The 24,758-nt window shown below is 42.6% G+C and overlaps 1 protein-coding gene and 2 long non-coding RNA genes across 12 annotated transcripts in view; 2 read left to right on the top strand and 1 right to left on the bottom strand.

The window, feature by feature from the left end:
• The window catches only part of LOC144316006 (uncharacterized), a 55,608-nt gene extending 42,015 nt beyond the window's left edge, over window positions 1-13,593 (bottom strand). For 6 of the 7 annotated variants that reach the window (XR_013381752.1, XR_013381750.1, XR_013381747.1 and 3 more), the window contains exons 1-3: window positions 13,440-13,593; window positions 479-549; window positions 185-275 (exon numbers count right to left, since the gene is read on the bottom strand). This is a non-coding gene — a long non-coding RNA (uncharacterized LOC144316006). The remainder of the gene's footprint in view (window positions 1-184; window positions 276-478; window positions 550-13,439) is intronic. The other variant, XR_013381751.1, reaches the window with a different exon arrangement.
• LOC144316007 (uncharacterized) lies at window positions 155-9,867 on the top strand. The gene is made up of 3 exons (XR_013381755.1): window positions 155-392; window positions 1,663-1,717; window positions 9,091-9,867. It is a non-coding gene; the product is annotated as an uncharacterized LOC144316007 (long non-coding RNA).
• A 1,604-nt stretch (window positions 13,594-15,197) lies between the features above and the next one.
• On the top strand, window positions 15,198-22,245 carry COX20 (cytochrome c oxidase assembly factor COX20). Of its 4 annotated transcripts, none has more exons than XM_077901381.1 (5): window positions 15,212-15,291; window positions 19,535-19,769; window positions 21,037-21,151; window positions 21,248-21,311; window positions 21,991-22,245. In XM_077901381.1, the coding sequence occupies exons 2-5, from the start codon at window positions 19,689-19,691 to the stop codon at window positions 22,127-22,129; spliced, it is 399 nt and encodes a 132-aa protein (XP_077757507.1). In that variant the 5' UTR covers window positions 15,212-15,291; window positions 19,535-19,688; the 3' UTR covers window positions 22,130-22,245. The 4 variants fall into 4 exon arrangements, with proteins under 4 accessions (XP_077757509.1, XP_077757510.1, XP_077757507.1 ...); XM_077901382.1 differs by lacking the exon at window positions 15,212-15,291 and adding an exon at window positions 15,747-19,428; XM_077901383.1 differs by lacking the exon at window positions 19,535-19,769 and having other exon boundaries at window positions 15,198-15,291.
• Window positions 22,246-24,758: the final 2,513 nt, after the last annotated feature.

Genomic DNA, 24,758 nt, shown 5'->3' with positions numbered 1-24,758 from the left:
TGTGGGGTTTCTTAGCAGGGCCGGGCAGTCTCCTTCTGAGCTCACACAGGGAGGATGTTCAGGTTTGTCTGGTCGTTGGAGGTTGGCCAAGGACACGAATAGAACAATTGAATGCCAGAGTTTTTATCTACTGTAGAAGAACAAATTATGCCAAAACTTAGCAGCTTCAAATACAAGTATTTACCATCACATGCAGCCTGTCGGGAGCAGGAATCCGGGAGCAGCTCTGGCTGCAGGTCTTTCTCAAGGGTTATCGTCATCTTCAGGATGAGGGCCTGGCGAGACAGACTTCAGTTGGCGGTGACCCGGCCAGAGGCCACCATTTCTTCCCACCGGGCTTCTCCAGAGGACTGCTTATCACATGGTAACTTCCTCTCCACTGCGTGAAAGGGGTACGTGCATGTGCGCGCGCGTGTGTGTGTGTGTGTGTGTGTGTGTGAGAGAGACAGACAGACAGACACACAGAGAGCACCCCTACCTGACAGTGCCATTTCATAGCTTCCTGAGAAAAGAATGGGTGCATCTAGATCATTCCTTCATCCTCTTGACCTAGAGGAGGACCAGGCACACAGTGGATGATCAAAAAACATCCACAAGCAAATGAATGAGTGAAACTCACCAGAGAAAGTTTTAGTTTCCGCTTAGAGACAGCTTTTGGGGGGGGGGGGCGGGGGGGGGCTTTTTTTAGAGGATGGTGCTTCCAAGGGATGATGGGTTAGTTTGCACAGAAGGTCACTGGTGCCTGAATGGTATGATGCCTTGTTAGACTCTCCTCTGGTCTTTCTTATAACAGTGTAGTTAGTTTATATTGCTGCCAGCGAAACAGTTCTCAGACTTACGACTTCACATCTGTGCCTTTGAAAAATCACCCTCAAATATAAACACAAAAATCCCACTCTAAATGCAAAAGATAAGGGCACCTGGGTGGCTCAGTCGGTTGAGCATCTGACTTTTGGTCTTGGTTCTAGTCATGACCTTGGCATTGAGGGATTGAGCCCCATGTCAGAGTTCACGCTCAGCATGAGTCCACCTGTCCTTCTCCCTCTGCTCCTCCCCTACTCGTGCTCTCTCTAAAAATAAATAAAATCTTTAAATGCAAAAGGTAAGTTCACCAAAGGGTCACTTTGAAGAAAATGTCCACTTAAATATCCTCTTTTTCAATTCACTTTCAATTTAAAATCAGAAATGGGTCTTGATCCTCTGCTCCCACCAAAAGTTGGTCCTTGTAAGAACAAAGCATACTTAATGATTCCAACAAACTTTTTGAAAACCACATATCTTAAGGGAAAACTCCCTTTTGAAATACTAACATTCAAAATGCTAATCATGGTGAAAAAATAGTAATATCTTACATGGATTATGGATTATAATATAAGTGTATGCCACCCAGCCCCCAGCATTGTTTGAGATGGCAGGTCGTGAGGGCCATGGAGTCAGGGGCTGTGGTTAAGGTCTTGCTCTCACAGACCCAGCTCTGTTCTCTCTAGCTTTGTGATCCTGAGCCAGTCACTTAACCTCTCTGGACTTCAATTTCTTCCTCCCCTGTAAAATGAGGAATTAATGTCTCCCTCAAGGGATGTGAAGTTTCAATGAAAAGCCCTTGTAACACCTAAGGATTGTGGATTAACTAATATTGGCTATTTATTGTCTTTCTTTTTACAGATTAGAAAAATGAGAGCCGGAAAGGGTCAGAGATTTGCTTAAGATCATGCAGCCAGTAGGTATCTGAGTTTTGACTCATCCTCAGAATATCTGACTCCAAATTGAGTGCTCTTTCCACTAAACTACAATTATCTCCCTTTTTAACAGCAACAATGTACCACTGCATTCAGAAAAGGTCAAAATAAAATTATAGCATGCCCTCAGAAACTGACAGCAAGAACACCATTTTTAGGGGTGCCTGGGTGTTCTGTGGGTTAAGTGTCTGATTCTTGATTTCGACTCAGGTCATGATCTCAGGGTTATGAGATTGAGCCCCAAGTCCAGCTCCCCACTGGGCATGGAGCCTGCTTAGGATTCTTCCTCTGTCCCTCCCACCACCCACCCTTTAAAAAAAATTCCTACATTCTAGACAGATCAGTCACTAAAGCACAGAGATTTGACTAAGGTTTACCAGCCACAAAATACTATAAACACTTTTAAGTTACAGCTAGTAGTTCTCTTCAGAATTGGGGTTTGTTGGTCCCCCTCTTTTTTTTTTTTTTTTTAACATCACTCCCTCTTACTGACCTCTGTAACCAGACACAACTCTACAGGGGGTTACAGACATACATCAATTCTCATTATTCACCATAGTTATGTTCTGGAAAGTCACTGCCAACAAGTTAACAAATTCCTAGGAGAAATACAGGGCTAGGTTTCTGTGAGCCTCTGGTGACAACATTTTTGTCAACCAATCAATACATAACCTTATTTTATGTGTGTTTCTGTTTAGAGACACCTTACCTAATATACATCGTTGATTCACTAACATTGAATTTGTGGGCAACAGCACTGTAACTCACACCTGAGTGAAGCATAATCTAATAGGTTTTTCTTCCATAAGGAACTTCATGGCCTTTTTGCACTCAGGAATGCCAGTCGGCACTTGGGGGCCACTTTAAACATTATAATCACCCATGAAAAGCAGAGCAATGCAAAAAAGCATGGCCACGAAAGGGTTGCTTATAGTATTCCAGCTAATGGAAGAAAGCAGGGCACCATCTGGTTCCACCTTGGTTGGGAGCATGCACATTGGGCAACTCAGAATTTTTCACCACTCGGTGTGTGGCTGTGAATGACACAGGAACTTATTTGGGGATTACAAATAAATTTTAGGGAGGAGGGCAGCCCCAGTGGCTCAGCGGTTTAGCGCCACCTTCAGTCCAGGGCGTGATCCTGGAGACCGGGGATCGAGTCCCATGTCAGGCTCCCTGCATGGAGCCTGCTTCTCCCTCTGCCTGTGTCTCTGCCTCTCTCTCTCTCTGTGTCTCTCATGAATAAATAAATAAATAAATAATCTTAAAAAAAAATTTAGGGAGGAGATGAATTCACAAATACAGAATCCGCAAATAACTATAGGAAGGGCTGTACATACCTAGAACAGAGAGAGGCCAGGTGGAAGAGGTTCATGATTCCATTAGACAGCCTCTCCTGTTAAGGAGGTGAGTGGACAGATACCCAAGTCAATCTCCTGGCTGTGCAGGAAGAAGTCTGGATTCAGTCTCCTCCTAGCACTAACATTTAGTGGTGCATTTAATGACCCTTTAATGACATAACCATGCAATGGACAACTTTATGTAGGGGCCCCTGAGTGATTCAGTTGGCTGAGCATCCGACTCTTGATTTTGGCTCAGGTCATGATTTCAGGGTCATGACATCGAGCCCCACATCAGGCTCCATGCTCAGCAGGTAGTCTGCTTAAGATTCTCTCTCCCTCCCTCTGCCCCTCCCTGCACACACTCTCTCTCATAAATAAATAAAATAAATCTTTTTAAAAATAGACAACTTTAAAAAAAAAATAGACAACTTTATGTAGAATGTAAAACTACATGGATTGTGGAACCAACTTTGTGACGCTAGGCAAACAGCTCACCTCTCTGAATATCAGATTTCTTCTGTAAAAAATGATGACATTTGTCTCATAGAGTTGCTAGGGGAAAAATGACATAGAATAGGAAATGAAATCATGGGATCCCTGGGTGGCGCAGCGGTTTGGCCCCTGCCTTTGGCCCGGGGTGTGATCCTGGAGACCCGGGATCGAATCCCACGCCGGGCTCCCTGCATGGAGCCTGCTTCTCCCTCTGCCTGTGTCTCTGCCCCTCTCTCTGTCTCTCTATGTCTCTCATGAATAAATAAATAAATGAAATCTTTAAAAAAAAAAAAAAAGGACATGAAATCATAATATATGCAAAGTACCTAGAACATGGTGAGCACTAAAATGTTGATTATTTCCTGAGAATGTATAAATCCTGCTTATTAATACAAACTTATTCAACTATATGTTAGAAAGGAGGGCTATTTAATGAGTTCATAAGGTCCAAGAATAATCAATAACCAATATGTTTTATCAAGTACCTATTGGTTTCTAAACTGGTGATAAATTATGTCAAGATTGTTACTGTATTTTGCCAACTAGAAGATTAAATGTGGTCAGCTCAGCCACGGCAGGTAGTCAAAAGTCTCTGGCTTGCTCATTCACTGATTCATTCATCTATTTATTCCACAAAGATTTATGAGCCACCTACTATGTGCCAGGCACCACCTAGAGATAAAGCACAGAATGAAATAGTTAAGTCCCTGCTCTCTGAGAGCTTATGGTCAAGCCTAAGCAGAGGTAGACAATAAACTGATGTCTAATGCAATGTCTGGTGACAACTGGGGCTAAGAAGAACAATGAAGTGGCTCAAGGGAGCAAGAATAATGTTAGTAGGAGGGCCCCCTTAGATGGGCTGGTCAGAGGAGGCCTCTTCAAGGAGGTACATTTGAGCAGAGACCTGGGTGGTAGGAAGGAAAGATCCAGGAGAAAATTCAGGCAGGGAAAGGGCACTTGGGCCTTGAAATAAGAACGAGCTGTGCATTGAATAAACAATATGGAGGCTGGGCCTCCTGAGTGTAGGGTCGAGGGGAGAGCAGTACATGAGGTCAGAAGGTAGGAGAGGGCAGCTTATGGAGGCCAAGGAGGTCATGCTAAGGACCATGGACTTCATTCTAGATACTATGATGAGCTAGCTAGTGATGGTTGGGAGTACATAAATGACTTTTCTGATTTGTTTTGAAAGTATAATCCTGGCTGTCATGCGGGAAAGACCATCAGACCATTTGAGGGTCAAGAGTGGAAGCAGAAAGACCAACCAGAGGGGACCAACCAATCCAGCCAGGAGCTGGTGGTGCCTGAGGGGAGGGGGGTGGTCAGCTCTTATGTAATAGAACTGGGGCTGGAATAACCATGCTCATGAAAGGCATGATGCAGGAATCATTTATTAACAGTTGGTGTGATGATTGATTAGGAACTCTGTACCCAAGTTTGACTGTAACTGGTTGTAAACAAATCTGGGGGGGGAAATAGCAAAAGTTCTCAAAACCACTCCTTTTTCCTCTTTTGGATCTCTTTTCCCAATTTAAAGGAGCTCTTCTACTTCTCCACTATGCCCCTACCCTGCAAGACCTTTGAAAAGTATAGAATATGTTGGAAATTTTCTTCACGAATTTTTTTAAGTTGGGTAAACTTACATTGAATGAATTTAAATTGCTTTTTAAATGTAATTATGAAATATTTAAAGCCATTCAAAGGTATAAAATACAACAATTACCTTTGTCACCCAGCTTAGGGAGTAAACTATAAAATAAAATAGAATCTTCTTAGTAGCCTGTCCTCAGTGACACACCCCTCACTCCCACAAGAAGAAATATTTGCCTGAATTTGGTATTATCATTTCTAGGTATATCTTTATGTTATGCACCCCTACATATATTGTATTATTTTGCATAACTTTAAGCTTTATATAAATGCTTAACATATTTTTGTGTGATTTACATTTTGTTTAAAATTATGTTTTCATAAATCATCCACACTGATATATTTTTTTTTTTTTTTTTTTTTTTTTTTTTATGATAGTCACAGAGATAGAGAGGGAGAGAGGCAGAGACACAGGCAGAGGGAGAAGCAGGCTCCATGCACTGGGAGCCCGATGTGGGATTCGATCCCGGGTCTCCAGGATCGCGCCCTAGGCCGAAGGCAGGCGCCAAACCGCTGCGCCACCTAGGGATCCCATCCACACTGATATTAATCTAGTTTGTTTTCACTGATATATATGTTACTGATGACTTCACTACAATTAATTTATCCATTTTCCCATTCAAGAACATTTAGATTGTTTTTGATATTTGCGATATTACAGACATACTGCTATGAATATTCTCACTTTTTTCCTTTTTTTTTTTTTTTAAGATTTCATTTATTTATTCATGAGAGACACAGACAGAGGGGCACAGACACAGGCAGAGGGAGAAGCAGGCTCCATGCAGGGAGCCCGACATGGGACTGGATCCCAGGTCTCCAGGATCACGCCCTGGGGGCACTAAACCACTGAGCCACCTGGGCTGCCCTATGCTCATTTTTATATGCGAGAATTCTCACTTTTGCATGTGAGTCAAAGTTGCATCCACAGTCTTACTACTCAAAGTCAAGTCCCAAGATCAACCATATCAGCATTGGCTGGGAGCCCCACAACAGACCTACTGAATAAAATCTGCATTTTAGCAATACTTCCAAGAAATGTATGCACACAAAACAAATATAAGAAGCAGTACTTCTCAAATTATTTATGATGAATCAGTTCTGTTTTGATTTTTACATTTTCAATCTGTTATACATGGATATTTTATAAAATATCAAAATTTGATATCACTGCTCACAAAAGGAAGGGCTCACCCAAGTTCAGGTGGTCTGGAAAGGTTCCTGGCACATGGTGTTGAGCCTGCCACTGAGACTGGAGCAGGAATGAAAGGGAGCATCGGGGCCAGAAGTCTGCCTGCAGGAAGACTGCCTAGCAGGGAACACTTGCCCACCACCCACTGCAGAAAGTTTTCAGAAAACCTGTGACTGATGAAAACATTTCAGATATTGGAAGGTGGACAGTGTGGCAAACTCCATATGAAATAGGAAAGTTGCCAAAGAAGATTTTGCTTCATTTGATTTTATACTAACTATGAACGTATGGAGCAATCTGAAAGACTTAAATAGAAAAAGTAATTGAGTTCAGAGTACCTGGGTGGTTCAGTCAGTGAAGCGTCTGACTGCAGCTCAGGTCATGATCTCAGGGTCCTGGGATCCAGCCTTGAGTTGGGCTCCCTGCTCAGCAGGAAGTCTGCTTCTCCCTCTACCCTTCCCCCCTGCTCATACTCTCTCTCTCAAACTCTTTCATGCTCTCTCTCTCAAATAAATAAATAAATAAATAAATAAATAAATAAATAAAGTCTTTTAAAAAAAAAAGAAAAGAAAAAGTAATGGAGTTCAAGACCATGAAGTTAAATTGAACTACTTGGGAGCTCTGATCCACAAAAACAACATATTAATGAATATCCCTACTATGAGAACAACTCCAACTTTGAGACTGTGTACCTTGCAGTCTATGCAATGCTGCTGTATCCATTCATTGCTGGAGACCAACACTGATTTGACGACTCCACAGTGAGGCTCAGCATTTCTCAATCCCAGTGTTAAACTGAAATCACATCCCACAGCTCAAGGCCACTGTCTTTCCAGTTGATTTACTGTTTCTTACCTTAAAAGGATAGTTGTAGATGGAAATCAGTTGTCGTTTTGGCAGAAAAATAAAAATATTTTATTCAGCCAGTTTATGGAATACATTAAGTATCCCCAGACCAGTTGAACCTCCCATGTTGCCCCAATTACAAAAAGAGTGGACCAAATAGGAGAGTAGACCCACACAACAGAACATAATGAGGTAAGAAAAATTTGTCAAGGCTCAGGTCAACCTCTGAGCTCATTGACACAAATAATCTATCTCTTCAGGAAGTTTTTGTAGATAATTTGATGAAAAACAAATGCCTTCTATTCACCTGTATTGCTTCTCATCTTTTTACAACAGGGCCCTTTTATTGAGCAAGAGTAGATGAGTGAATAGCCCATCCACAGGAGCTCACAGTCTAGATTAGAAGTGTTTGTTTGTTTTCAAGATTTTTAGTTTATTCATTCATGAGAGACACAGAGAGGCAGAGACAGAGGCAGAGGGAGAAGCAGGCTGCCTGTGGGGAGCCTGATGCAGGACTCAATCCCAGGACCCTGGGATCAGACCTAATCCAAAGGCAGATGCTCAACCACTGAGCCACCCAGGTGCCCCTAGATTAGAAGTGTTTTAATTCATCCACCCGTAGTACACACTTATCTATTAAGAGACAGGAAAGAGAGAAAGACTTATGGGATTAATCATTAGCATCTTTAATATGCCTTAAATTTCATATGCTTAGTTTATTTCATAAGGAATTCAGCTTATTTGTTCCCATTTGAATGCCCATATCTCTGAAATTGTAATATATCCAGGAAGAAGGACAATGCAGGCCAGCTTATCCTATGGTCAGTTTGAGGTATGTATCTGTTTTCACATGCACACATACACCAAATGTAAATGCCTATTGGCTTAGGTGGGAAAAATCATTGTAAAAGTTGAAAAGGAATTATGTTGAAGTGCTTGAATATTAATATGTTAGTAGGTTATTAAGTATTTTTTCATCAGTGTTTAATAAGTTTATAGGAAAATATGGATGACTTCTGTGCCTTTTGAGGTAGGTAATCTCAAATTCACATGGCTATATATCAGAAAAGAGGGTTTTCGGGATCCCTGGGTGGCGCAGCGGTTTAGCGCCTGCCTTTGGCCCAGGGCGTGATCCTGGAGACCCGGGACCGAATCCCACGTCAGGCTCCCGGTGCATGGAGCCTGCTTCTCCCTCTGCCTATGTCTCTGCCTCTCTCTCTCTCTGTGTGTGACTTATCATAAATAAATTAAAAAAAAAAAAAAGAAAGAAAAGAGGGTTTTCAAAATAAACTGGGGAGGTATGACTGAAATTTATTTTTTAAAATATTTCATTTATTTGACAGAGAGAGAGCACAAGCAGGGGAAGCAGCAGAGGGAGAGAGAGAAGCAGACTCTCCTCTGAACAGAGAGCCCAATGTGGGGCTGGATCCCAGGACCCTGGGATCATGACAGGAGTCAAAGGCAGATGCCCATACAACTGAGCCTCCCAGGCACCCCAAGATTGAAATTTTTAAAAATGGGATGGGGGTTTACTGGGGGAGATAATAATCCTGGGAGGAGCAAGGCTGACATCTCCAGCCTGGAACAATAGACATTCTTGATACACACTGTTGAGAATGACCACAGGAAGGTATTCTAGCCTCACTTTGCAAATATGAAAGCTAAGGCTTTCACATTTGTTTTCATATTCAGTCCTAACATGTAGTGAGGAAAAGAATGGGTTGCAATATCACACTTAAATTCTGTGATCAGCTACATAGATGAAATAATGTGTGTATGTAGTATTAGGAAAGGGTCTTGAATAAAATTCCATGGATGTTTTTCCTACACTTAGGTGGCTCACTGATGCATCTGCTTTCGGCTCAGGTCATCATCCCAGGGTCCTGAAATCAAGTCCCACATCAGGCTACCTGCTTCATGAGGAGCCCGCTTCTCCCTCTGCTTCCCTCTCTCTGTCTCTCATGAATAAATAAATAATTAAAAAAAAAAAAGTTATTTGAAGAAATGGTTGATTACAAGTCTGAGGCAGGGAACGTAAAAGTGTACTGAACATAAAAAGAATGACTACAATTAATTGCAGTACATTAAATACATACCTACATAAAATCATATCAGTGTATATCTATTAAAGGGGAAGAGTAAGCTCTTTACAGATCAAGGCCTGCTAATAAACAGAGATGGATTGACAAAATAAGAAAACCACCATTTGACAACCTCTGATGTAATCATCAGTTCAAGGCAGGGAAATTTTTAAAAAGGCAAAACCATTAGGTAAACAGATTTTTGGGATATTTACATAGATTTTTAATTGCAAAAAGGGAAGTGTACCTGCAGTGTTCCTGCAGTCTCCATCTTAACCAAGGAACCAAAGTTAGCATCATTAACAGTGGGACCATCTGACATAGGAGCCTCCTGAGGTGATGTAGTTTGAAATACACAACATCATCTAGAAATATTCTTACCAAAAATGTTTAACTTGAATTTAATCAGGCTATTAGACCGTGCATGGCAGTAGGGATATAATGTGAGCCACATATGTAATATTAAATTTTCTAGTAGCCACATGAAGTCAAAACAAAACTCACAAGTACAATTTATTTAATATACTTAATTTAGCCCAAATAGCAAAAGTATTAGTATTTCTACCAGGTAGAAATATAAAAAATTAATATTTTACTTTCTTTTGTGAGTCTTCAAAATCTGGTGTGCATTTTTACACTTAAAGCACATTTCAATTCAAATGCTAAATTTTCATTGGAAATACTTGATCTGTATTTAGATTTCACAAAATTTAACATTGAAAAAGTAGACTGCATACCTAAGTTTTTCCAAACACACTTAAAATTTTTCCAATAATGAAATAGAGTGTGAGTTTTAAATATAAATTCAAATTATTTCAAGTGAAATTATTTTTTTTTAATTTTTTTAAAATTTTTATTTATGATAGTCACACACACACACACAGAGAGGCAGAGAGAGACACAGGCAGAGGGAGAAGCAGGATCCATGCACCAGGAACCCGATGTGGGATTTGATCCTGGGTCTCCAGGATCGCGCCCTGGGCCAAAGGCAGAGGTGCTAAACCGCTGTGCCACCCAGGGATCCCTTTCAAGTGAAATTAAATTAAAATTCAGCTTCTCAGTTGTATTGCCCACACATATTTCAAGTATACAATAGCCACATCAAGCTAGCAGCCACCATACTGGATGGTGCAACCCTGGACTCCACTTCCAGTTTATAGAAAATAAAGAGGATAGTAAACAGACAAGTTAAATGATACCAAGAGATAATCCAGAATGTGGGACATTCTGCAAAACAATTCTATTAGAGTTTCCAAAAATTCAATGTCATAAGAAAAAATAAGATGGAGAGACTATCCTAGACAAAGACAAAAGATATATAATAATCAAATGCAGTACTGGATGTTTGTTTGAAAACAAAAACAAAAGCATGGACAATTGGAGAAAACTTCTCCAAACAACCGGGGAACTTTGAGTATGTGCTACATTCTAGATAAATTATGGAATTATTGCTTATTTTGCTTGGGTGTGATAATGGTGTTATGATTATGTAGGAGATTGCTTTATTTGCAGGAAAGATAATGATTCTAGTGGGAGAATAATTCTAGAAATGCAACTTTATCCAAGTATCAAAACTGACAGGAGAAAAAAATATTTGGGGGCAGGATGATCCCCAAACGTTTATCTTCTAGGCAACCTTTTTCCAGGAAGTCACTAGAGGATATTGTCCTCCAAAATGAGTGAGTAAGCCAACAAAGAAGAAGATGAGGAATTGAGGAAGCAGGTGATCAAGCACAAGCAAGAAGTGATGAGAGTCTTCAGGATGATGGCTGGGAATCAGTCTGATAAAGGAAGCATTCTGAACTGGATCACAAAGAGTAAAGCTCCAGAAGAGGTGTCTTCAAAGAAAAAAAAAAAAAATCCTGACAGGCGGATTATATAATGTGTTTGACTACACTGTAGGAGTTTTTTCACTCAGTAGAAAAATTCTGAGAGAAAAGTTAGTGATGGGTGCGTTCAGCGATGTATTGGTAAGCCACTTCTCTGAAGAGAAAAAAGCCCTGATTTGCAGCATTTGTTGATTTCCGTGGCATAAATAATTCCATTACAGCTGATTTTAAGCTATCAACATGAAGTCACTGAAAAGTTGACAAGAGATGCCCACAATCAGCTCCTAAAAGCCATTACGAAAAAGAAATGAGCATATAATATTTATTTGTCTCAAGAACCAAGTATTATATAATGAAATTCAGATTTCTTATGCAAAAAAGAGCCAGTCAGACCTAGCTCCAATAAAATTAAGCAAATAAACAAATAAAGCAATTATTAACTCCAAAAAAATAAAAAGTTTTACAAGAAAAGAAATGGAATCCTAGTACTCTACACGGCTCAGCTACAAACATTTACATTATCATGACAATGTCCACACTGAATCCTGGTTTAACATGGTTAAAATGTGATGCACCCATGTTGAGAGGATGCAGGGAAGGGGATAGAAAAGAGAGCTAAATTGTCTAAGAGAGAACTTCGAAAAGTGAGTTTTGCCAGCACAGCCCTGCCAAACCCCTAAAATGACATTCCCATTTCCCTCCTACCATCATGTTGCCAGCAAATGACTGTAGCTCTCTAGGATGGGATTAGTGATACAGATGCTCTCTCCCACAAGAGAAAATGAAAGCACAAACTCTGGGCAGTGAACCAGAGGATTTATAGCTACCATGAGAGAAGGAACAGGTAGAGTTTTTTGGGTCTCACTCTATCCACTATGCTAAAGCACCACCTCATTCAGAGTACTACATCCACTGCCAAACAAACAGGGAGTCTTACAACAGACAGCATGGTTAAAAAAGCAAAGCACCATGGTGGGAATAAGATTGAACAGGTCAAGTATCATTCCTTGTTGTCACTGTTACCCTGAAGAGTCACTCCTTTACTTCTTGCCCTTGAGACCGCAATAACCGTCCTGGATGCTATTCAAGACAGGGCTCTTCAACTTTTTATCAAAAGCGAGTTTCTCCACATCTCCCTACTACATTTCTTGTTTAAGTTAATTAGAGTCTGTTGCTTGCAATGAAAATGCCCTTACCATACAAAAAAATGAATGATAAGCTTAATTGTATGCTATTAGTTTATATTTACATATGCATTTATAACATATCCATTATACTGTTATAATTAATATCCTTAATTTAATGCTATTACAAGGAATGCACATTATTTTCAAATACCTATGGGATATACACAAAACGATCTCTTAGGTAACACAGAAATCAGTAAATTACAAAAAGTAGAAATACATGTGCCACAGTGTAAAACAAAACCAAAGCACTAAAAATTAATCCCAAGATCATATCCACACTTACTTGGGGAAAAAAGCTGAAACTATTAAAATTTTGAGAAAAAAAGATAATAGGAACATTGCCGGTCAAAATCTATGACATAACATGGGATAAAACAATTCTCAGAGGAAATTTTATAACTTTAAATACATTTATTAGAAACCAGGAAAGGTGGAATATAAATGAACTAAGGAGTCAATTCAAAAGCTATAAAAAAGATAACAAAACAAAAATTTTTAAAAACAAGACAAAAAGAAAAAATGTAAAATAAAAAATAAAATGAATAAAATAAACTTGGGTCAATAATGCTAAAAGTTGGCCTTTCAAGAAATAAGAGAAAGTTATTACTGAGAAAGGGAGCACATGAAGATAATTTTCAAAATGGCAGCATTTTTAAATTATGAGAGTCAAGAAGGCTTATAAGCAAGACCCATGATCAAAGTCATTAAAAAATGGACAGATTAGACTCCATTTTTTAAGGTTAAAAAGGAAGTGTCCATAAACAAAATTAAGAACCAAGTGAAGTAGAAACAACTGTTCGGAGTGAAAAGCCAAAACTGTAAAGAGCTGCTATAAACTAATAAAATCACATACACAACCAAAATTTTAAACGCACAAAACGGATATGCAAATTCTTGGGAAAAGAATGACCAATCAACATTTCAAAGAACGCTCAAACTAGCTATCCTATCAGAAGTTTAAAGCAGTTAGACCCCACTTTTCACCCATCCGATCAGCAGAAACTTCAAAACATACAAGCGGTGTTAAAAAGGTTGGGGAAACAGGCACTCTCACACAAAGTTCCTGGGAACGTAAATTGGTACCGTTTCTGGAGGGCAGTTTAGCAGTAGGGATTCAATGTTTTAATATGCGTAGCCCCTCAGATCAGGCCACTTCCAGAAATCCATCCAGGCCAATCCAGAAAAATTTGAACACGTGCACCAAGATAGAAATATAAGAATGTTGCTGAAGCATTTGGGGGTGGGGGGGAGGGGATTAGTGGAAAAAAAAAAAAACGGAAATTTCCGGTCAGTCAGAAGACGAGGTTTGAAGGACTGATGAGTGGTCTTTAAAATGAATGAGAAAAATCTAAAAAGTACTTCCATGAAAAAATGTCCAAGAGTGTGAAATGGTTAAAGTAGTGAACGCAGACCTTAGCGCGGGATGTGTATGCACCGCGTGCGGAGCCGGAGGACGCTGTGGAGACTTTGCTCCTAAACCCCGGCGTTGTTTCCGTCAAGGAGAAAAGGAGAGAGAAGATCGCTGTGGAGACAGACACAACAGAACTGGGGACTTCACCTTAGGAGAGGCGGGCGGGGCTGAGGGTGGAAAAGTGTGTTGGGTTTTTTTTTACTTTTCACCCTCTCTCTGTAAAGTGTGAAGAAAAAAAAAAAAAAAACCAACATGCATGAGTATTACTGCAGTATTACGCAGTTTTTGTGAAAATAAGATTTTATTTTGTGGAAATAAAAATGTCTGTGAAAATTTTTAATGCAAAGAAGTAACATAAAAATACTTCCCAAAAACAATAGGACTTTACAAGTTTGACAAAGTAGTTTACGATTTTCAAAGTCGCAGTAAAAAAAAAAAAAAAAAAAAAAAAAAAACAGGATTTCTGGGTTTCCCCTGGTACTTTTCCACAAACAACGGGATTCCTCCGTCCTCCATGGCACAAGACCTTCCAGACCGAGAGCTCGCGGCTGCGGGCCCGGGGTGGGTCGGGGGAGCGGCCCGCCGCGGCCCGGGGGCAGGGCGCCGAGGCAGGGGGCGGGCGGCGGCCGCGGCGGGGCACTCCCCGGAGGGCGCCGGGACCGCACGGGCAGGGCCACCGCCCGGCCTCTTCCGCCCCGGAGGCCCGCTCGGGCCGGGCGCCCTGACGCACGTCCGCCCACGGGCGCGCCCGCCATTTTGTCCCCAGTCTCCTTCGGGCGAGCCGGGCGGCGCTCTTTGGGAGCCACTAAGTCGTGCGACAGAGGGGGGCGGCGGGGCGGGCGCTCGGGGCTCCACGGCTGCCGGCGCGGGGAGGAGCCGCCGGGAGCACCCACAGCGCGTCCTGGGGCCGGAAGGACAAAGGACGCGCAGGGGACGCGGGCTGCGAGCGAGCACAGGCCGCCTTCCGGGATGGCGGGCCGGGGCTGAGGGCGGGCTGGGCCGTCGACCCGGCCGCGGGGCACGCGCGCAGGACAAAGCGGCGGCGGCGCGCCCGCTGCCGCCGGCGCTGCCCCGCCCCGCGCGCGCACCCGACGCTCAGGCACGCAGGCGCGCGCCCGCGGTCGACGGTTAGAAATGGCGGTCGGGGCGGAAGGAGGGGGCTGCGGCGGGAAGCGGCGCGGGCTCGAGGCGCCAGGGCGGACCCGCCGAGGATCCTGGTGCAGGGGCGTCTCTCGAGCCGCCCTCCTCTCTCGGTCCCAACCCCCTTGGGCTGCGGAGAGCCCCCCGGGGGGAAGGCGTCACCAGCTGGTTTAAACAAAGGAGACGGCCCCCAGCTCAGGCGACGGCTCGGCACGGCCACTGCGGAGACGCAGAAACGTTCCCTAAAATGGCGGCGGGCGCGCGGGGGCGGGGCTGGCGGGGCTGGCGGGGCTTCCGCTCGCGGCGCGGACGGGGCGGGGCCGCAGGCGCCCACCGGAAGCCATGGCCGCCACGCCGGAGCCCGGCGAGCCCACCAAGGGGAAGGTAAAGGGGCGGCGGGGCGCGTCTCCCGGGCCCCCAGGGCCGGCCGCGGTCAGCACTCCGCGGGGGCCCCGCGACTGCGGCGAGCCCTGGAAGCGGGGCTGTGCCCCGGGGAACGCGGGCCCGGGCGGGGGGGCGGCGGGCGGGCTCGGCGGCTCCCTTCCGCGTGCGCTACCCTGTGAACCGCCCGGTTTCGCCGCCGCGCGCGGCGAGGATGCCTTGGCCGGGCCGACCCCGCCAGCGTGCGACCCTCGTCCTGTCCCTCGGGCCCCCCTCCCCGCCGCATCTCCAGCAGGTTTCTCGTTTCCGTCCGCCTCGAGCTCCTGCGGGGACCCCGTGCACGTCCTCGGTGCTTGACCGATAGCAGATGTTCAGAAAACAGAAGAAAACCATTTTTCAGTAGTAAGCTCAGAGAGAGGTTACCACTGGCTCGGTGATGGGACACCCCCCACCCCACCCCCGCTGCCCGAAGGCTCCTCGTCCCCAGATTTAGGATGTGCCCTCTTCGGCTCCGAAAGGTTTCTACTCCCAAGTTTCTGCTTTTCCGGAACTTTCCCATGTAGCTTTGGTCAAGATCAAATGGTTAATATGAGTAGATGATAAGTGATTTCCAGATTTAATATCAAAACACGTTTTGTCAGTTTCGACATGTTTGGTCCCTTTTGTTTTTAATGCCTCACCTACTATTTGGAAGATGCTTAATGTAACCAAGTTTACCCAAGAGGCACCCGAACTACATAAATACTGGGACCCCTCTCGTCTCTGAATGTCACCTTTCATAGGAGATAACTGCCAACATTTAAGGCTCATTAAGTATGGGTTAGCCCTTTAAAAAAATTGAATGAAAGGATAATATTGACCTGTTTAATTGGTCCATCATTAGTAAAACAAAATACTATAGTTGGTGAAGTGCATAGGGACAAGCCCTAAACCTGAGCGCCATCAGATTTGTGTGGCAGGGGCTTAAAAAAAGTCTGATAAACATTGTTCACGAATTACTAGTATCAAAGCTCACCAAGGAGATTAAAAAATTTAGATAACAAGCTTTGAATTAGGAGCCCAGAGTAACATCAGAAAAGGAAGCGTGCAGTTTTTTAAAGAATCTTTCAGTGGTCATTGCCAGTGCAATCCAGGGATCATTAGCATCAGCAAAACCTAAGGTAAAAACGGAAGTTACCAAACTGATAGACCCCTTAAATACTCTGCTCCCATTCTTTGTACTCCAGGAAACTTGAAAATATGGAATTTAGTAGGTGCCTACTAGGAAAGAAAGTGCTGCAGGTAAATTCTAAATTTACTAATAAACCCATTCAAAAAATAGAGGACCTACTGAGTATGAGGCCTTAAACTAAGAGCTTAGGACACAGCCTTGATCAAAACAGGCAAAATATTCCTTGTGGAACTCATTCTACTGCAGGAATCAAACAAAAAGGAAATCAGAATTTCATTTACTGAACCAACCATGCAGAGATCCGAGAGAAAAGCAGTGTGTGTGTGCTGCGCTGTAACCAATCCCACTTGTCAGGAGGAGCTGTGTACCTAGACGGGGAGGACAGGAGAACTATAGGAAAGGAGGGTGGTGCAGGTCATGCAGGGCCTTCACAGCAGTTTAAGGCAAGGAGGGTTTTCAGAGAACAATGATCTAATCATCTGAGTGAAATCAAGAGCTTTAAGATACTGTGAGAGATGATGGTAGCCTGGGAGTAACAGCAGTGGAGGTGAGAAGCCTTTTAAGTTCAGGATGATTTGGCTCATGTACATCCTGGACTTGCTGATGCAGTGGATATGGGTTTGATGAAGGAATCAAGGTTTTTGGTCTGCAGATTGGTTGAGTAGTGATGCCTGAAAAATAATTCTGAAATACCAAACTCAGGATGCTTTTGCATACAAAAGGTGTTGATGAATTAGGAGACAAAAACTTGGGAGAGGTTAGGTGTGATTTGCAAATTTGGGAGTCTGTCATCCTGGGAATGGCATTTAATTGAAAGCCCTACATTTCAGAGTGGGCGGGGCAGTTCTTCAACCTGAGAGGTCATCAGAGGGGGGAACAGCAACAAAACTGCCAGAAAATAGTGGAAAACCAGGCGGCCTTGACCAACCCTTTGAAGCCAAGGAAAGAAAATGTTTCAAAAACAAATGTTTGCCACATGTGCTGATGGAGAGTGGTAGATTTTACAGTCTGTCTCAACCAAGCTGCAGCGGTGGAGTGTAGGGATAAATGCCTTTTTGAAGGAATTAAAGGGAGGAGAGGATTGCAACACATAGATTACTTTAGTTTTGCAGTGAAAGGGAGCGGAAAAATGGGATAACTTAGGAGGCTGGGGGGGGGGAGGTTTGTCAAGAGAGATGGGGTTGTTTAGATTACAGAGAGAAGAATGGTGCAAATGAGGAAAGGGTAACTAGAAGCAAACTCCTTGAGTGGTGAAGAGCGGAATTAACTGCAGTTAGGACTGGGTTTAAATAGGATGGGGCCGGTTCCCCTTAGGCAGCGAGAGGAAAGAGGAAAGGGCACTGGTGCAGGGACGTTTGGCAGTGGGAGGGGAGGTGGCTCTAACTCAATGTTTCTTTAAACTGGCAGCCCAGCTTAGAAATCTCTTCTGACCATCCCTTAGTTCCATCAAGGTGAGCTGGAAAAGCTGCTTTTCTAAATCTAAGCTTAAAAATTTCATGGGGCATCTGGTTGGTTCAGTTGGCTCTGGATAGTTGGCCTTGGGGTCATGAATTTGAGCCCCATGTTGGGTGTAGCTTATTACGTTGAGGGAAAAAAATCTTAAAATTTTTAAAGACTTAAACTATACGAAGTCTAAAATGTCCTTAGTTTAAGGGCTTAACTTTGTGAAAGCAAAAGTTAAACCTTAAAGTTGCAGACTCCGTAGGGAATAAAAATGTGAAAAGCCTGTGCATCCTAAGTAGAACTACTTAGAAGGGACTTAACCAAGGCTGAAAATTCTCCGTTAGTAGCAGCAGTAGAGAGGCCTAGTGCTCTTAAAATCAGTCTGTGTGTTCCTACCCAGTTTGGATACAAATTGCAGATACACGGTTATGTACTTAGTCCTGTTACCTCCCAGATGTGACCTCTGGGAAAAGTCCCAAGCTTCGGTTTTCTCATTTATGAACCAAAGGGTTAAGTGACCGTGGAAAGGACAGGCTTTGGGGGTCTGGCCAACTTCCCCTTCCAGCCTGCCAGCTCAAAACAGCCAGGCTCAGGAGAGGGGGTGAGAGGTGAACAGGGATGTAAGGGGCCTGCCACGAACAGCCCCCCACCAGCTCCACATTGTGACATCGGTTAATAAGGCCAGCGTTGGTATCTTAATCTCACCACTACTGACACGAGACTAGTTTTTATTGGGTGTGGTGCCGATAAATGTACTGGAGAATGTTTGGCAGCAACATCCTTGGCCTGTATCCACATGTTGGGTTTTAAAAGGTTCCATTTTGAAAAACATGCAACTTGTTAAGGCGTCTTTTTAAACAAGCTGATTATTTTTTTCTAAGATTTGAGATGGATAGGAGGGGAGGGGCAGAGGGAGAGGCTGCAAAGCAGACTTGCTGCAGGGTCCTGACCCGACCCAGTCAGACCCTTAACCGAATGTGCCAATGAAGGTGCCCTAAAATAAACTGATGATTTTAAAAGATTTTTGAGAGCCCTGGGAGGGGAATGACAAGCAGACTCCACACTAAGCAGAGCCGCATGGCTCAATCACACAACCTCGAGATCATGACCCCCAACCAAAAATAGAGGCTTGGCTGACTGAGCCATTCCCCAAAACACTTATTCTTCTTCTAAACAGTATATAAAAGCTGTTTCCCCAATCGGGTGGATTCTTTGGAAGGGGAGGAGGTCAGAGGAAGTCTTCACATTTTCTAAACTTCGATCCCATGGTTGATCACAGACCGGAGTCGATCTGAGGGGGCAAACTTGAAAACCTCTAGTCTCCTAGCTGACTTAAGCAGTGCTATTTCAGTATTTGGCAACTGTGATACTTGAAGCATTTTGTCCAAGTGCCCCAGGAAGATCTTGCTTGCAGGTTCAGGTGTATCCTCAAGTAACTCAAGAGGACTCTATGAAAGGAACCTACATGAAGCAGCCATGGTGTGGGGTGTGTGGCAGCCAACCTACTTAGAACCCTCTGCCCAAAGGTGAAAGCCATCAGGACTTCCTATTCTGGGGTTTATGAGGTGTCGGGCTCACTTGCATCTTAAGACCTAAAGTGGGCACTAATCACTACCTCTGGTCCTCCCCTAGGAAGACAGGGTGGTAAGGTGGGGCATTTAGCCCTCAGCTGAAATGTCAAGTCTAACAGAATGCCAGACGGCCTGTGGAGTAGCTCACCCTCCCACCCACCAGAACTGGACTGTGTTCCACATCATTTCTTGCCCTGAAGTTTTTTCTGAATGAAATGAAAAGCCTAGAAGCAGAATTAAATCCCCCAATCTCTAAGAAAGTCTACAACTACATCTACAACTATAAGGAGCACCTGGTATGTCTGGGGGTGGGGGAAGGACAAGGACAACAAAGTTTTTAAAAAGAGGAATAATCAGGAAAATAGTTTTTGCTTTATTACGAACCAAATCACACTCTTTTCTGGCAGCAGTTTGAGCCAAAGAAGCAAACAGGAAAAAATATAATCAAGAACACCGTAATTCAGCCTGTAATCTTCACTTGGCGTTTTATGGTCCTTTCTTCATCTCTTCCAGTCTTTTTCCCCTTCACACTACCTTTTAGGTGTTTGGCTTAAAGTCCTGCTTCATACAAACCTTTAAATGGACAAGTTGGCTTTTTTAAAAAGCTACATTGCTGACAACTTGCTTTTAAGCAAGTTCTAGGAAACCGTCTCATTAAGTTTTCTAAAAAAAAACCTTAATAGGAATGCCAATGAAACAAGTTATGACTTTAAAAACCTGTCCTGCCCTTCCAAACCCCTAAAATAGTTCCATTTGACATTTACATTAAGACGTGAAGCTTAAGCTGGCAGTATCTTTTTAATCAGGATCAAGACCATGTCCATAATGAAGACTGCAGAGTTGATTTTTAGCACTTGAAGGAATTTCAATTATCACCTAACCAATGCCTTTATTACAGATGGAGGGCCACAGAGATTAAAAAATACACATACACTACAGGTGATAGCAGTAAGTGGCAGAGCCAAGACAAAACCCTATGAATTTTCAGCTTTTCCCATCACACCTACTGTCCCCTAAGTGTGGTCATTATGTCCTTTCAACAAAGAAATACAGTGAAGTGCGATTTCTTATCACAGGCAAGGAAACAGGAGATATATTGCACACATCTTTAATACAAATAAAATCTGTAGTCCTTTTCAATTTGGAACATAGTTATAAAGCAAACATGGTTAGAATAATTTTACTTTTTCCCATTTTATGCTTCCCAAATTAGCAAAACAGGTGCTTTTTAATCTGGTTCCCAGATCATCTCCTACAAACGCCTAAAGAGCTTGTAAACATTACGGGATGTTATTTCCAAACCAGATAGTAAACTATGGCACTAATACCATAATTTAATTGGTTTAGGTGTAAGCTGTTCTGCTTGTTAAAAAGTTTTCTGGTCAAGGTTTCCCATTTAAAGATTCAGATTGCAGGCCAAAGCTGATGACCAAAGATGGTAAACAAGATGCACAGCTGTCACAGAGCACATACTCTTGGCTTAATTTTGCCCAAACTGAACTACCCTGAAATAATATATTTCCTTGTTCAATCCAGGTTCTTTTCTATTCTATTTTATCCTAGCCCTTTAAGCTCCTAGGAATTTTAGATGTTGAAAACATTCCCTGTGCACGGGATTCGGTATTGTATGGTTCGTTAGGATCGGTTGTGGCTGGCCTTGGACATTTTTTGCTAACTAGTGAGTATGTTTTTCTTTTATGTATGACAAACATTTTCTAAATGGACTAATAATGGTAGTGTGTAACTTAATTACAGTGATTGTGTTTTTTGACAGGTAGGATTAGAAGATCATGTGACGTTGGAGTAGGAGGATTTATCTTGGTGACTTTAGGATGCTGGTATGTGTACTAAGTAATTCAAGAAGATCCAGGATCAGGATAGATTTAGCTATTTCGAGCACATGCTCTTTTCCAGAAGACTCCCACCACCCCCCTCAGTGGGGAAGCTTTTTTTTTGTTTTTAATTTTTAAAGGAAACTTGTTTACAAAATGGTACTGCTGGGGTGCCTTTAAGTTTATCTACGGAGACATGTTGTATGCCATTTGTCAAATGACCAGATAAATGTTTGATATTCATTTAGGAAGGCCTCAACCTTTTTTTCTGCTTAACATTAGCCTGAAGCTCATTTCTTGCTCATAGCACACTCGAAAATGCTACTTTAAGAATGTTCACAACTGCTAACAAAACACATTGCATGAATTTCATGTTTTGAGCCCCCCCAAAAGCCAGACCCAAAGAGTACAGTCTATGTAAGGTTCCATTTGGTGAGGTTCTAGAAGTAAAACTAAGCTTAAACAGGATAAAAAGCCTCATTTATGTAAAACCTACCTTAAAATGTGTTTATAGGTATTTTTGACACTGAACCACCCCAAATAGCACTCCAAATTAAAATGGTTGTATTTTCCATCTTAAAAGAAGGGAAGAGATCTGCAAACATCTTAAATTTTGTTACTATAAATTTCAAACTTGTTTCTAGAAGAACTTTTATTTAAAATGACTCATTCATGTTCTTTTAAGGTTCCACTGTAGGTATAATTATGCAAAGCTCAGAATCCAGGAAAGAATTGCCAGAGATGGAATTAAAAATAAGATTTTATACGAAAGTACCCACCTTGATCCTGAAAGAAAACCAACCACTGACAAGAACAGCAGTTGAGCAGTCTCAAGCACCAGAATACAACTCTGGAGTCAGAATAAAGTAGAGGACAACTCTATTAAGCCTCGTATGTACCATTACTTTCAATCAAGTAAATAAAGGATGTGTTGGTTGTAGTCTCCCTTTTTTGGACACTTGTATGCATACCCACAAACTTAACTGTGGCCCTTTACTGCTGGTAGAGCACACAGTGGACTTGCCAAATTTAGCAACCTAACGTGGGGAGAAAAGAGTGGGAATAATGGCATTTCAAGAAACACCATCTCTCCCGGTTGGATTTTCAAAGTCCCTCAAAACAAAAATCACAACTGTATTACCGTACCCTTTTAAAGGTGAGGGAATGCTTCCTGGTTTCTAAAGACTTACCACTAAGGATTTTTTGACTTTGCAAACCATTTTTGAAAAGGTATGCACTGTTTGCCGCTGTTCTTCCATTTCTTACAATAGGTAGGTCATCTCCCCAAAAGTAAAGATGGTTTTTAAATGCTGTCAATTTATAGAAGTATGCAGTGTTTTAATTTTTTAAATGGCACACATAAAAATATTTCCAGACTTTGATGCAAAGGGGGGGGGAACCCACAAGATCACACACATATTATCACATTAATAAAAGTAAGTCATTTATATAGTTCAACCCACTGCCATTATAAAAGGCAAAAAAAAGGGGGGGGGGTGCACCGAGTCCATAGCATTCATTCATTCAGGGGAAAAAAAAAACACAAAACTCTCCCTTTCCAAAGCAGTGAAATACTTTTGTTTTAATGTCAACATTACTTTAAGAAAATCGTTTAAATACAAAAAAACAAACTACAGGTGTTCCTGGTTAAGGAATGATAATGATAAAAGACCAGCGACAGGATTCTGGCATTATTAATGGTCCTATTATGTGGTTATCACAGAGAGCTACAGAAAGAGTAAAGTGAAGCTATCCTGAAACTTTATTTTGTTCTCTTATCATTTTCCAAGGAGTATTGGGGGGGGGGGGGGAGGGTGGTGTGCTCAGTTCTGTTCACATGAGGGAGCATTTTTTTCCCTCCTACGCCCACCTTTCCTGTGGCCATCCTTTTGAGGGGCAGAACACACCGGCTCTGATTTACCAAATGCCATTGTCAAGCACATGCCCTGAGGTGTTTTTATTGATGCTAATCATCTTGTAGCCACCAAAGGCAGGATTTGGACACTAATTAGGAAAGGTTGTTAGAAAGGAAGTCAGTTCCCAAGAACATCTGTCCACTCTATTGATACAAATCAGAATTGAATCCAGTTCGTTACTCCGACTAGTCACTTATTTTAAGGGGCAACGCCGTATCTGCAGTAGTAGGGGGCAGTCAGAGGACTCATCCAACCTGACCTCTGACCAGCTGTTTGTGCAGGCCACTTAGTAGTCCGTTTCCGTGTACAAATGGATACAAAGTATAAAATTGGGCGATTAGATTAACTTAATTCCCGCCTAGCTCTCCCACACTATGATTACATCTTACCCCGAGTAAGAGAAACCTCTCTTGGCTGGCAAAAATTTCCAAGGCCTTCACCAATAACAAGGTTAGTTCATTTTCACAGCAGAATGCATAAATTGGAGACCTGGATAAAAACAAAGTGGTGACATACTTATTGGATAACTTAAAATACCATTTAGCAAGTTTACGTGGTTATTAGTACTTCGTATTTCTTCCCCAACGATTAAGATTACAAAATGCACTAACAGATTACTGGGCTACATGTAACATGCTCCTCCCAAGTCCCTGGGCTAGTGAACTCCAAATAGATCTTAACACTTGTACTTCTGGTCTCCAGCCCAATCTATTTACATTCTGCCTCCCAGGTTCAAGTTCCAACTGTGTGAACCCTGTGCCAATGTCCTCTCCAGCACACCTCCAGCCCCCATGACCCTAACTCACACCTCTGCTCAAACTTTTCCATTCCACTTAGAATGCCTTCCTCCTGAGGCTTCTCCCATTCCCTTCTGCTCAACTAACCTCTGAGGAGAATCACCTTCTTTCTCATTTAGGTTCTCCTGCTACTAGTTGGCATTCCACTGGTCATGGACTCATGCTCATGCTTCAAGTCTTAAGTTTCTCATCAAGAACTCATCAGTTTTAATCTTTACATTCCCAAGTATCAGTCAATGCATGTTTGTTAAATTGTAATGTTCACTGGGGTGCCTGGGTGGCTCAGTTGAGCTTCTGCCTTCAGCTCAGGGCGTGATCCCAGGGTTCTGGGATCAAATCCCACACACATCAGGCTCCCTGCAGGGAGCCTGCTTCTCCCTCTGCCTCTCATGGACAAATAAAACCTTTAAATAAATAAATGTTCACTAGCAGATAGAGTCCAGGTTTCCCTCAACCAAATACTTTCCAAATTACAGACTGAAGAGTAACCTACCTTCCACGCCCACTTGGGAGCCTCCAGCTGTACTGCTGCTTTCATTGTTCCATTAATTCCAAAACGTCACACTAGGTGATATAGCAGTAGATACCAGCTAAATAGCTGATTAAAATAGAATTGCGGTCATTAGTAGTTTTAAAAACTTTCTGCGGCTTTATCTATAGTATTTTGTTGAATCTTTCTAAAGCTTTATGCATTTCCCCCTTCCCTCACCCCTCCCCTCTTTTTTTCCTCTACTACTTGG

The sequence above is a fragment of the Canis aureus genome, chromosome 6 (assembly GCF_053574225.1).
Source record: "Canis aureus isolate CA01 chromosome 6, VMU_Caureus_v.1.0, whole genome shotgun sequence".
In the NCBI taxonomy this organism is placed as follows: domain Eukaryota; kingdom Metazoa; phylum Chordata; class Mammalia; order Carnivora; family Canidae; genus Canis; species Canis aureus.
The sequence above is the reverse complement of the archived record's forward strand: the minus strand, read 5'-3'. Positions and strand labels throughout refer to the sequence as shown.

Coding starts and splice junctions, on each gene's coding strand:
- COX20 (XM_077901381.1), top strand. CDS start 19,689: ATGAAAAGCCTAGAAGCAGAATTAAATCCCCCAATCTCTAAGAAAGTC. Junction 19,770..21,036: donor ACAACTATAAGGAGCACCTG/GTATGTCTGGGG, acceptor ATTTTATCCTAG/CCCTTTAAGCTCCTAGGAAT. Junction 21,152..21,247: donor TGGACATTTTTTGCTAACTA/GTGAGTATGTTT, acceptor GTTTTTTGACAG/GTAGGATTAGAAGATCATGT.